This window comes from Salminus brasiliensis, chromosome 6, assembly GCF_030463535.1.
Source record: "Salminus brasiliensis chromosome 6, fSalBra1.hap2, whole genome shotgun sequence".
Classification (NCBI taxonomy): domain Eukaryota; kingdom Metazoa; phylum Chordata; class Actinopteri; order Characiformes; family Bryconidae; genus Salminus; species Salminus brasiliensis.
This window is the reverse complement of record NC_132883.1, coordinates 14,548,658-14,561,833: the sequence shown is the minus strand read 5'-3', so window position 1 is coordinate 14,561,833 and position 13,176 is coordinate 14,548,658. Positions and strand designations below refer to the sequence as shown.

Here is a 13,176-nt window from a genome sequence, read left to right as displayed (position 1 = left end):
TTGGACAGCTAGACACACTTGGAGGAGAAGACTAATTGCCTATTCTGTTACTTCAGCTAACAGACGCCCACACTGGCTAGTATCCTACTCAATGATAGAGTTAGACCAAGAAGGAGAGACACAGTAAGAATTACTCATATTAATGTTTTTCATGAATGTTATTCTGAATGTGATTTAAGATCCGACCATAATCCGTAATCACAGGGTGTCTTAAGGGTTTTTACACCTGGCTTTACATGTGGACAGGTGAAATCGGAATGTGATCTGATGACCAAAACTGCATGTTAATGCCAAGTGTAAACAGGCTCTAAGTGGGAAGATGACCCTACATCCACCTAGTTACTTACAGCACAACTAGCGAATGCATTCAGATTACAGGGTTTAATTGACACAAAAAGTTTTTTTTTTAACCTAATTATCAGGTTTTATCACGTATCCCAGAGGCAGCCAGGCAACCAAGGTAATGTTGTGAATCTGAGAGTTGCATCTTTTGATTCAGGACATAGATTGTAAATAGATTTATAAAGTAAATTTGGATTTGGAAGTGCATTTTAAAAAAATCATATTGGTGACAGTTCAGTTCAGTCCACGTCCAGTCCAGCCATCTTCTGTTTTAAATGAAAGAATCAAAGTTCAGACTCATGGTGTCTTGGCTGATTTACTCATTGAGATGTAGCATTAAGAGATCAAATTTTTGACAGAGAGGAGATGATTTTTTTATATTATTAAAAAGTTGCAATCATTGAGAAACTCTGTAATTCAGTTTTGGTAGTTGGTGGTTGATTGTTTATACCATAAGCAAAAACTGCCAGCACTTTTTGCATCACTTTTTTTTGCACCAGAAACATCATTGGGGGCTGGAAAACATTCACCCAAAGTGTCTTTGTGCTGAAATCCATTAACAAGTTACTGTTATAGAGAAAGGTTTATTTGACTGCATTGGTTGCTTAGGCATCCATTTACTTTCTGCAATGGCTCCAATATGCATCCTTGACGTTGACGATCCTTGTCAGTGACATGATATGTGACCTTCTATGTCCGTCCTGTAGTGACATCTAGGAGATGTTTGACAGTTATATATTTAACTGTCCTGAAGAAATGTCACTATTGAAATTGTCATCACTGTCAATTTAGTTAATTTTGTAATTAACGTATACCCACACTAGTACTACATGTAGTACATAATTACATAGTCATACTATTGACTGTATTGTGATGAGTAATGACCTTTCATAATGTTTTAGCATTGTCCCATTATCCTTTTTCAAGTAAGTGTTCATTTTTAAATGAAGAAAACGAGTGCCATTCACCCTGTAATCACAAATTTTAACCCACAAAAAGCAAACATGAAAAAACACGATGCTGACCGGGACACAGCCTGCAGCTATCTGAGAAGGACAGTGATTAAAGATTTACAGTGACTGCAGCAGATGGGAACACCTTGTAGACTCTGGTAGATACATGGTATACTTACAGAGTACACAGTGACAGCAAAAATATCTTGTATCTTATCTGTATCTAATGTTCCAGACTCTGTTGCCAAACTCTGTTGCTGTTAAACTTGTGTGTGAATGTTTGAACTGACTTGGTCAGTCATTTGGTCAGTTTTTCTGTGGCACGTCTCTGGTTAGTTTGCAATTTATTGTACTCTTATTTGATCATTGTAAGACTGAAAATCTATCAAAACATGATAGTCACAGAAAGCTCCTGGAAGATGGGTTTTTTTTCTGTTTTACACTTTTACTGCATTCTTGGTATTGGCCATTAAAGATAGCAAACACTATGTCCAAATCTTTGTGGACACCCCTTCTGATGAATCCATTCAGCTATTTATTTATTTTTTTTAGATTTTATGCATTGAGCTGTGGAGCACTGGAACGGTATTCTCTGCAATGGTGATGCTCCATCCAATACTTATAGATTGAGGGTGTTGGGGATGAGGTGGGGTGATAATCATCCAACATCATGATCCTCACAGCAATGCTTTAAAGTCTAGCAGAATGCCAGCTCTAGACAGTAGAGACAGTTACTCCAACAAAAGCAGGATAAACTCTGACCATGATTTTAGAAGAAATGATGAACGAGCAGATGTCCCAATACTATTTCCCATATAGTGTATATTCAGTAAAGTCAGTGGGAGCAAACTGAGAGATGCTGACAAGATTGTTAGTAGAGTTGTTAGTAGGGGTGAACTGTAAGGCTTGATTATTCCTGTCCACTGTCACTGGTTGATTGTAAATGAGTATCAATTGCTGTGTTTTTTAGTGAGGGCAAAGCAGCCAAAGTCACCCAGTATGAGCAGAAGGTCAAAGCTGCCAAGAAAGAGGAGAAAGAGTCATGTTACGTGAATCCACCGGATGGAGGATGGGGCTGGATGGTGGTTCTTCACTGCTTTCTGGTATGTTGTGCAGAAAATTGTAAATTACACAGGTCACACTCTCACCCCAAAATATTTCATTTGTCCTGTTTATACAGTGGTGACTGGTGGGTATACACTTCCACTATGTTTTAGCTACATCAACCTCCATAGTCTAGTTCAAAAGTAAAGAAGTAATTATCTTTAATTCATGGTTAATCAACTAGATTTGGGGAAGAAGAGGACTGTCTTTATTTGATTTTCCCACCTTCAATTATCTTCCATAAACGTCTGTGGGATTAGTGAAAGCTTCTGAATTCTAAGTCCGATACTGAAACTGCTTGTTTGCTGGTTATCAGGTGAACGTGTTGGTGATGGGGACCTTGAAGAGTTTCGGGATTTTCTTCGTAGCGCTGCAGGATGAGTTTGGCGGCTCATCTGAGAGTATCAGCTGGATTGGCTCCATCATGTCTAGCCTCAGGCTCTCAGGAGGTACTTTCACTTTTCACTTACCTTTTGAAAGGCCAAAAGCCTGCACCTGTTTCTACAGTACTAACTGAACGCTGGAGATAAATCAGATACAAATATCATTTCAGTTTCCAGTTTCTCTGTAAAAGTTAGAAATTGTAATGCTGACCCTTGAATTATTTTAATTATTTAGTTCCAAAATCCTGTATAGCCTTTTTATTAGTGGTAACAGTTTATAATTCAGTCCAATACCCAATTTCTGGGTCATGGTCTATCATGATTATTTTTTTATTGTAAAGTTCAAAATGAAAATAACTAATCTCTAATTATTATAACATAATTTGAACAATAAAATATATAATGTATATATTTTAAGTTTTGAACAAATGTTTAACAGTTCACATAATTTGTATTTGACATCTAAAGAGATTTCAAAATATGATACCTAGAAATTAGGTAGGGGTCCAGCAGACTAAGGCGACTATAATCCAAGGGTCACTGGTTCAAATCATCATCAGCCAGAGTTTCAGAACCTGAGAGAGTACAATTGGCCTTGCTCTCAGCTGAAGCATTAGAGTTGGGTGTCCAACACTATCCTCAGAGCCCGTTGGTTGCCTGGTGACATGACACTGACATGGTGTCTGGTTGTACATGTGTTAGAAATGATACCTAAAAAATTACTAAAAACTGACATGCTCAACAGCTTGTTACTAAGGAATTCATTACATGAAAATTCATAATAAAAAAAATCATGCTCCCGATGCCCTTTGTTTATTTACTTTCAAGATCATTGGTCACATACAGTCACTAAAAAACACTGTTTTCCCTCAGGTCCTCTGGCCTCTGTAGCCTGTGCTAAGCTGGGGAACAGAGTCACCTCCATCATGGGAGCCATGCTGGTCAGTGCAGGCTTTCTCATTAGCATCTTTGCTACCAGTGTGGTCTACCTGTACATCAGCATGGGGCTGGTGGTAGGTGAGTCTTACTGTGCTAGACCTGAAAATGACGTGCCAGGTGACTTGTATTGAGAAACATGCTAAAATGTACATATATAAGCCATGCTGTTCTATGTTTAGAAATGGTCATTAAGAATATCTAAGATTTTTTAATGATTACAGGTATTAAATTAAATTAAAAAGTGATTTGAAGTCATTATGTATAATTACACTAATTAGGAATAGTCCCCAAAAAACAAACAAAAATATCCAGCTGACTGTACTCAAAATCAGACCACTGACAAGGTCTAGTGGACAAAGAGAACTGATCCGTTGAAACACACTGAAAAGTAGTCATTATTTCATGATAAATGGACAAAAGATTTCAAAAGCTTTTTACATTGACTTCCATTGAAAGTAAAGAAGGTTTTTCCTTATCCTGTAAGTTTTTTGTGATAGTAACAATATATATCCTTGTTTAATTTTCTATATATATTTTTTAATCAATCAAACAATTTTTAACTTACCGTGCACTGGAGCTTCATGTGGTCCAGAGGACCCTCCGCACTGACACTATGACCTGAGGATCACTGGTTTAAAACCCAGGTCATGCCATCAGCAGTTGGAGCCTGAGAGAGCACAATTGGCTTTGTTCTCTCCAGGTGGGTAAATGTGTCTCTCTCTCTGCCCTCATCACTCTAGCGTGATGCTGGCCAGCTCAGGCATCTGCTAGTTGATGAAACTGGGCATCCTGCACTTTCCTTTGTGTGCGTTGGTTGCCTGGTGATGTTGCAGTTTGAGAGGAGCCAGTGTCAGTAGGAGGCTTTTGTGTTAGTCCTCTCTGTAACAGTGGAGCATTACATGTGATAGTGGGGAGGAAAAAAAAAAATAGAAATATATATATAAATATTGTCATGCAGGGCTGCTATGTGTACTTTGAGGTCCTACTATGATGGTCATTGTGTATTAACAGTTGAGCTGCTCATTTGGAGGTATTATATGTTTCATTTAATCTGATAAAATGTCATAACAATTGATTAATTCCTTGAACACTTTTGATACCTCCTGTCAGGTCTTGGCTTTGCACTCCTGTACCAAGCCACGTCTGTTGTAACCGCGACTTATTTCCGAAAGAGGTTAGCAACGGCGTACTCCATTGGCCGCTCTGGTATGGGTTTGACCTTTGCCCTTGCCCCCTTTACCCAGCTGCTCCTGGATCAGTATGCATGGCAAGGTAAATATGATTCAGCTCTCTGGAATCTTTTCCTTATGTGATGTTGTTCTTAGTTTTGTTTGTTGGTGCATTTTCATACATGCACACATTTGTCAGCTGTGGTCATGGCTGTTGGATGTTTTTTGAAGCACAGCCTTACTGATTGACATCATGTAAACAAAAATGGCATCAAACTTAGAATCCGATGCTCGTATTGAACTGTTCTGACTGTCCTTATCCAGGAGCTCTGTTGATTTTGGGTGGTCTGATGTTGAACCTGGTGGCCTCTGGAATGCTGCTGCGGCCGATCCATGTGCGCCCCGCTGTGTCCTCTCCCCCGCCGTCGTCGTCTAGTCTCCGCAAAGGACTGACAGGTTCTCTGAAAGGAACAAAGAAGGAACCTCTTCAGAACGGCCTAAATGTGACTATGTCAAATGGCATCGCCAAAACAGACACTGAAACACTGATCATAGAGAACCCCTCTCTCGGACAGAAATCCCTTCAGGCTGTGGAGCTAACAAGCCTGGTCCAGAATGGTGTAAATGGACTGGACAGTGTCCCAGTAAAGGTTTACCCAGAAAGTAATGGCAAGTCAGTTGTGGATTCATTACTGCATGAGAAGACTCCCCCCAAAAAAGCCAAAGTCTTGGACTTCTCACTCTTGAAGAATCCTTTCTTTTGCATATATACCTGGTCACTGGTGTTCAGCCAGCTAGCCTACTTTATCCCCTACTTTCACCTGTCAGCGAGAGCCAGGAATCTGGGCATTGACCCCATGGATGCGTCCTTCATCATATCGGTAGCTGGTGAGTATCAACTTTAGTACTTTAGACTCTTGGCTTTCTAATATTAGCATACTGCAGTATAGGAAGGCTTACTGTAGTGTCAGTTGAAGTCTATAGTTAGGTGCTTTTACATTTAAGCAAGCCTCTGTATATGTTTCTCAGTGAAGGTCCCGATCTAACCACTAACTTTAATGAATAGAACTTGTACTTGAAACTAGAAATAAAGTACACTGTGTGTCCAAATGTCTTTGGACAACTCCTCTAATAAATGCATCCGGCTACTTTAAGTTGCACCCATTGCTGGCACAGCTTACTGGTCCCTGTAGAGAAGTTTTGGCAAAGGAATATAACTCTCTGGAGCAGATAAACATGAACCTATTGGCTCTATGCCTAATAATGAGAGGTATAATGTCACCCAGCATTGAGCTGTGGAGCAGTGGAACTGTGTTCTCTGGAATGGTGGTGCTCCTCACAGCAATGCTCCAAAGTCTAGTAAAAAAAAAGCCTTTCCTGGACAGTAGAGACAGTTACTCCAGCAAAAGCAGGATAAAATCTTTTTTAATACCTATGATTACAAAAATACTTTCAAAAATGACTAAATGTGCTGCAAGTACAGATGTTAGGACTGGTATTTATACAAGTCCCCCATCTCTCCTCTTGTGTCTTTGATACGATACATAAACTTTGCATATCCATTGTTGAATTAATAAACCATATACCTGACCATCTGGGAGAGAGTTAAGGCATCAGGATTGATGTAATCATTACTTTACTAACTTTGTAAAACAACCTATGACAAATAAACATTTCTGTTTATTAGTCACTAAATTAATAACTGGATTTCATACATTAAAATGTAGTGGAGTAAAAGGACATTTAAAAAATGGAAATAATAATATAATTAAATAAAATAATAACCGAAGCTTTATTAGCATTTCTATTGGCCCATCCATCATTAAATTCTGACACAATATGGACAGATGACAGTATGGACAGATTCACCTGAACCCAAAAAAGGGAGACAAGGTGTACAAATACAAGGTGTTTGTATGACAATGACGATGTACAACTGTCTAAGTGTTCACCCTGTCATTTAGGACATGGTGAATTTGATCACCGGCGTTTCCACAGCCATCCATAGCTCAGATTCTTACAGGGTAGAATTGGCCTCACTCTTCCTGTGTGGGTGGGGCGGCCCATCCCCTTCCTTCATCACTCAGTGTGTTGCTGATTATCTGATGTAACAGAACTGGCAGTTTGCTCATACTGCTGTCCAGTGACGCTGTGTTAGAAGGGGGGCTGGGTTCACATGTCTCGGAGGAAACACATGCTAGCCCTCACGCTCCCAGCTTGGTAGCATTATGTGAAATAGGGAGAATCCTAGCTAGTCGGTGGAAATAGACAGAACTAAAATATGGTAAAATTTGGTTACATTTTTTGCTTGATACACTATTAAAGTAAATACAAAAAAACGTAAATGGAGTTAACACAGCAGTCAGTAGTCAGAATGTGTTGTTTTCAGTTAAGTTACTGATAGGTTGGTTAGACAAACACCGTTAGAACACAGGTTTGGTTTCTGAGTTCTCTGTGAACTCCTGGCCCTGTATGAATTTGTTTACTTCCAGCAGCATATGACCTGCTTTAACAAAGAATGATTGACTAGATAAGCCATGTATTGGATGGTAAGTGTAAATATTGGGCTTCTGCATTACAGTAGAAAGCAGTACCCATACATTGCTACACTACTTGTTTGAGACCTAAGCTTTCTTTTTTTTTTGTCCGTGCTAACCTAAGCAAGTCAAATATGCTAAGAAAACAGTGGACAAAGTTTGTGCAGTGACAGTTGCAGTGGAAAGTAATTGGAGGGACCAGAGTTGATCTTTGGGCTTGCACGTGCTTGTCTATTGAGTTCCAGGCAGAGATAGAGTGCTCCGCTGAGAGAGCATGGCGTGGTGTACCCGGACCACTGTACTTTTCAGTGACATATTCTAAGGACTGGTTTAAAAGTAGATGCATAAAAAACTCTGTCAACTTCAGCACATTAATTATTTGTGAGCTGCTCAGAATCTGCAGGCTTATGTAATGAATGTTCTTACATAAAAGCTGAACTTTACCCCAGTGGCCAGAGCTGTTGGGTTCAGCAGTATCCTATTGATAAAACCACACCATATGAAAACCCATAAATTAATAGCTCTCCCTTCTCAAATTGTACAAGTTTAGTCATCAGTGGGGTTGACTAATGAGTTTTTACCTTTCTTTTTGTGGAGAAATTACACAAATCTATTTTTGTGTCTATTATTATTATTTAATTTAAAATGCTTCTTTCATTTGGAATAATAGCAGAAACAAGTGTCTCAGAATATATATCATAAGTGTCACTCAAAAATATCCAAAAAAAAGTTTTTTACTTTTTTACATTATGTGAATCAGGCAGTTGCTCTTTATGTTGTTTCAATATGTCAGACCAATAGAAATGCTCCAAAATGAATCTTTTTACAAGTTACAAAGGTCTTTTCCTTCTCCTGTAAAGTTAACTTATTAGAGATACAAGGATTTTGCATACCCAATGACAATACATTATGTAATATTTGACATTATGGTCTTTTGCCAAGTATATGCCTTGCCAGATAAACGTGTTAGCTTGAGTGCCTAGAACACAAGCTACAGCTTTTGCTTTTCATAAAAGCTGGCAGAATACACCAGGTCATAAATATGAAAAAAAAGGGCACTGGACTGGACTGGACACCAGGGCTGGCTCTGTAGGGCAAGACCTGAGAAGACTCTATAAAGTAAAGTAAACATATAACCTAAGGTCAGTCTATGAACTAAGATGTAGGAGTTAATGTAAAGCATAGCAACACTAGTGTGTAACTAAACATAGTCCAGTAGTGTCCGTCTCATATAGACAACATGCGTTGTGTTTTCATAGAAATGCAGTCCAGTGCAGCACCCCCCAACCCCCCCGACCCCAGCCCAACCCCACCCCCTGCCTATTTCAATTCAGAGCCCTTTTCAAACGGGACAGCCCAGATCAGCTCAGGCCTCCAAAAGCGGCTCCTGATGGTGGGCCGCTCACTGTCGCTGAACCGGGGGGAGTCGCTAAGCAACGGGCTGAGTGGCTGCCGTGGCGACAGCAGGGCTTCCCAATGCGGTAGCCAGCTCTAGAGTGGCTGATATTGTGCTGGGGCGCACTGAGGCAGCAGCAGCGCACAATAGCAGGGGGACGAGAGGAGCCAAACACGTTTGTGTTTTTAATGAGTGGGCCGGGAAATTGGACATGCATTCGGACCCTCTGTTCCCCAGTGTGTGCTCTTTGTCTCGCTTTGATGTAGTGGGGAACATTGCTTTTTGTGGCCATTCAGGGAACTTCATAAAGGGCCACAAACACCTGTCACATGCCTGATCGCTAAACTGAGACGCTCCCTGGCACTTGCAGGACCCAGACTGATAGAATGTTTTGGAATATATAATCGTCTGCTAAAGTGCCGTCGACTGAAGCAACAGTATTTCTTTAAAATGGCTTATTATGCACTCAACAAGCACCTTAGTAGGATTACCTGTACACCTACTTATTCATGCAATTATCAGCCAATCATGTGGCAGCAAAATTTGAGAATGGCATGTCTTTTCAACTATATACAACGTTCCTCCAGGACCATGGTGCAACATAGACACAGTGCATACAGAACACAAGTGCAACACAGTACAAGTGTACAAGTTTCCAAATATTCTCTCAAGAAAGTCTTAATTATTTTCCTAAGATCTTCCTGAGACACTCGTTGTTTTCATTGTTTATTTAGGTCAGCAGTAACATAGACTGTAGTTCACAGATTATCATAAACAATGCAAAATAACATTTACCTAGAAGTGAATTTTCTTTATGTAGAAACTAACAGCACTTTGTCTCCACATTTTATCCAGTTAAATTAGACATTAATGCCGTAATTTAACTCTTTACACATTCATTTTAGATGCTTACCTATCGAACCTTACACTGAAGTAAAGTGTGAGGCTATCATAAGGTTAAGAAAATGTTTGATACTATATTTTTTTGAGAATACCAAATTGTTCTTAGGATCTTTCTTAAGTAAAAAGTTAAGAATTGTTTTAACATTTGAAAGAATATCAACATTTGTTTTGTCAGTCCGGCCCCAGAATCTCCTCAGAATGTAGTGTTTCCAACATTTTGTGAAATCCATGAATTTTGAAGCTGTTAGAGAATAGGGAGGCCTTATACAGTATTATATATTAGCATTGTGTTTTTAATAAAGTGCTCAGTGAGTGTATATGGCTTATTATTTATTATATGCTATCAGAAGTATCAGAAGATAATTGCTCTAAAATATCTCTTTTTTTATATCTATTTTATTCCAGGTAAACAGCTTTTTAAAATTTCATACAGAGGTCTGCACTACTGCAGGACCATCGTGACATTGGACTAAGAAATAGCAAGACCAAAAAAATAAACATATATAAACTAAATAGGCCTGATGGCCATGATTTCCATATTATGTCAGCATAAAATCACTGATTTGTGTATAAACCATGTCAGTTAGCTTCCATGGGACTGTGCGCAGGACAAAGGGCAAAACGTTAAGGTTGTGGGCGGGAGTGTGTCAAAAAATGCTGACTTTGTGTAGAGGCCGACTTAAATCTTGCAGGAGCAAGTGGGGGTGACAGCTAGAGGACATGCACAGACCTCCAGCTTCATGCTCTTATATCCCTCTTGAGCGTTCACTGCACCTTTATCAGCACTTTGAAATAGGGTGGTGCAATGTGGCAAATGGATATTACAATATTTTCACAATATAAAAAGTGTTCTACAATATTTTGACAGACTAAATATACTCCACTGCCACTCACATCATCAGTCCTCATCATTCTGGGCCCTGCTGCAGAGTTTAGAGGGCTGGATGGCAGCATGGTAAAAAAGAGGAGAAAAAAGGTCTTTTTGCCTCCATGCTTCACTACTGAAGTCTATTGTGTGGTGCATGACAAAGACAGCTGTGAGCCTCACTAGACCCGCTGTGATTTAAACACACAAACAACTCGCCAAAGCTCTCTGTACTCAAGTGGGGACGCACCGGGGGACTGCCTCTGGTGACGCGCCAAGGACACATAAACATTGACCAGCTGTTTCACTTCACATCTGACCACTGCTAAGAACCCCACAGGGTGCGCTGTAATACTGCCACTGCAACGTTTCGGGATTGACCTCATTGACTTGGCCCATCAGTAATGTAGCTCATGTACCCGCCTGTATTTGCATGAGCCTCGCGACTGCGCTTGGCACGGTTCTACCCCACATTCTGCAAACCTCCCTTTATTTACTGTTGTCACGTCTAAAGAGGTGAAACTATGCCAGATTGGGAATTCCACTACTCTGCCTGTTCTATTTAACTCCTTAAAGGTGCTGTAGAATAAATATATAGAAGATTTTGAATTGCTCACACCTATTTACAACCCTGTTGTGAAAAAGAATGATGAGCTTTGGCTGGTGCCTCACAGGAGCCGAATAGCATGCCATAGCATAGCTTTGTTTTTAGCACTGTACTAAGAATTATTTTCACTGTAAAGTGCTGTCAAAAGCAGAGATGGTGAAAGCCGATAGGGATTTAGCCTAGCGCAGCTTTAGCTTCCTTGCTTGGGCAGTGGTGGCTCACCGATTGATGACAGGGTTGTGGATACCTGTTGGGCCCTTGGGCGGAGCCCTCAACCCTCCTTCCTACCCACTGTTCTGGGCATGTGTGCTGACTGCCACTAGTGTGTGTTTGCTCACTAGTGTATAGAGGTGTATTCACTGCATGGAGGGGTTACCAACACGAATGATATATATGAATATTGGTGTCTCTGTATGTTTGCTTGCCTCTCATGAGACCTGATTCACTGGAACCACAAGATCACCATATTGCTGTAGCATTTAACCATGTTGCAGCTTCAAGTATCGAAAGGCTTTTGCTAGTAGGCTAAGTGTATGTCAGTTTTGGAGCCGTAAAGAAATTGAGCCAAGACGGTTACAAATTTTTGGATGTTGGCCCATTTTACAGCTATTTGTCTTTCCAAAGAAGAATAACAGTGTTTCAGTTTCTCAGTATGTCACTTCCATGTACTGAACTGTCATTATTCAACTAGTAATTTCCTTTTCTTGGGCATCTTTAAACACTCAAGGATCCCTCTCACAACTGCCTTACTTACATCGCCACTGTCAGAATGAAACCTTGCATCTCCAAAAAGTGCTTAGACAGGAAGAGCAAAAAACATACATCAGAAGTAGCTTTGGATCATTTTGTTTGGCATACAAGTTTATCATTGTGTATAGATCAGGGTTCGAATTATGGGAAAAAATAAAAACAACATAAATAGGCATTTAAGGTCTTGTCTGACAGGGTGACATCAATTTCATAGTATTTACTGACTAACTCACAACTCATATCACATCAAAATAAATGTTTTTATGGATTGTGAGTTTGAATTTCGAGCCATGCTGCTTTGCCATCAGTACCCGGAGTCCTAGAGAGCACAATTACCCATGCTCTCTCTGGGGGGTAGATGGCACTCTCTCTCGCCTCATCACTCTTGAAGCGATGTTTGCCGGTACTGGCATCTGTCAGCTGGTGCGGTGGATCTGGCATTTCAGCTGCCTAGCAATGCCGCGTTGGCAGCAGTTCGAAAAAAGGAGGTGGCTGGATTTGCATGTAATGAAGGACACGTCTGGCAAGTCCTTAACCTCCTAGTGTTGGGAGCATTGCTAGTATTAGGGGTGTTAGGAAAAGGTGGGTTTATTGGAGGTACAAAATTGGGCTTAATTGATATGGAACATTTGTATATGTATGGAGTTTTTTTTCACATGCCCACAGTTACAAACATGGTAGAACCATCTATTGAAACACTGCTGAATAATGAGATTATTAACATGAATTGACATGAAGCTTTCAGTTTAAGTGTTTAACTGTTTCATTAAGCTTTAATAAACTAAGGAACAGCAACAGACATTTACACTAATGGACTTATCATCATGCTGTACTAGCTAGTGTGCAGCTGGGCCTGCAACTGCTGCCATTAATCCATAAATGTTTTTGCTGTTGTTCTGTTTCATTGATCTGTGCAGGCCGTGCTGCCTCAAAGCTTTTCCTGAACCGATCAATAGCCCACTGCGGCACAGGCCACTGAACTGCAGTGGATTCCATACACTTAGCATTGCGCATGCAATCACCAACCCCAACCCCCCCTCCCACCCCCACCCAGACACTGGCGCTGAAAAGCAAAGAATGATCAGTCTTAGAAGCTGCTGGAGGCTAACCTCCTTATTATCCCTCCCTTGTTTCTCTTCTGCACGTTTTGCAAAAAAGCAGACTCGTTCTACCTCCAGGGCTCGACTGAGATAATAACAAGTCTGACAGCATCTTTTCATGCACATGT

General features: G+C 40.3%; 1 protein-coding gene across 6 annotated transcripts in view; it reads left to right on the top strand.

The window, feature by feature from the left end:
• Positions 1-13,176, top strand: part of slc16a4 (solute carrier family 16 member 4) — a 31,988-nt gene that overhangs the window by 9,200 nt on the left and 9,612 nt on the right. For all 6 annotated transcript variants that reach the window (XM_072680901.1, XM_072680898.1, XM_072680900.1 and 3 more), the window contains 5 exons: positions 2,266-2,398; positions 2,716-2,848; positions 3,656-3,799; positions 4,832-4,993; positions 5,215-5,778. In XM_072680901.1, the coding sequence (XP_072537002.1) occupies positions 2,266-2,398; positions 2,716-2,848; positions 3,656-3,799; positions 4,832-4,993; positions 5,215-5,778 (1,136 nt within the window). The remainder of the gene's footprint in view (positions 1-2,265; positions 2,399-2,715; positions 2,849-3,655; positions 3,800-4,831; positions 4,994-5,214; positions 5,779-13,176) is intronic.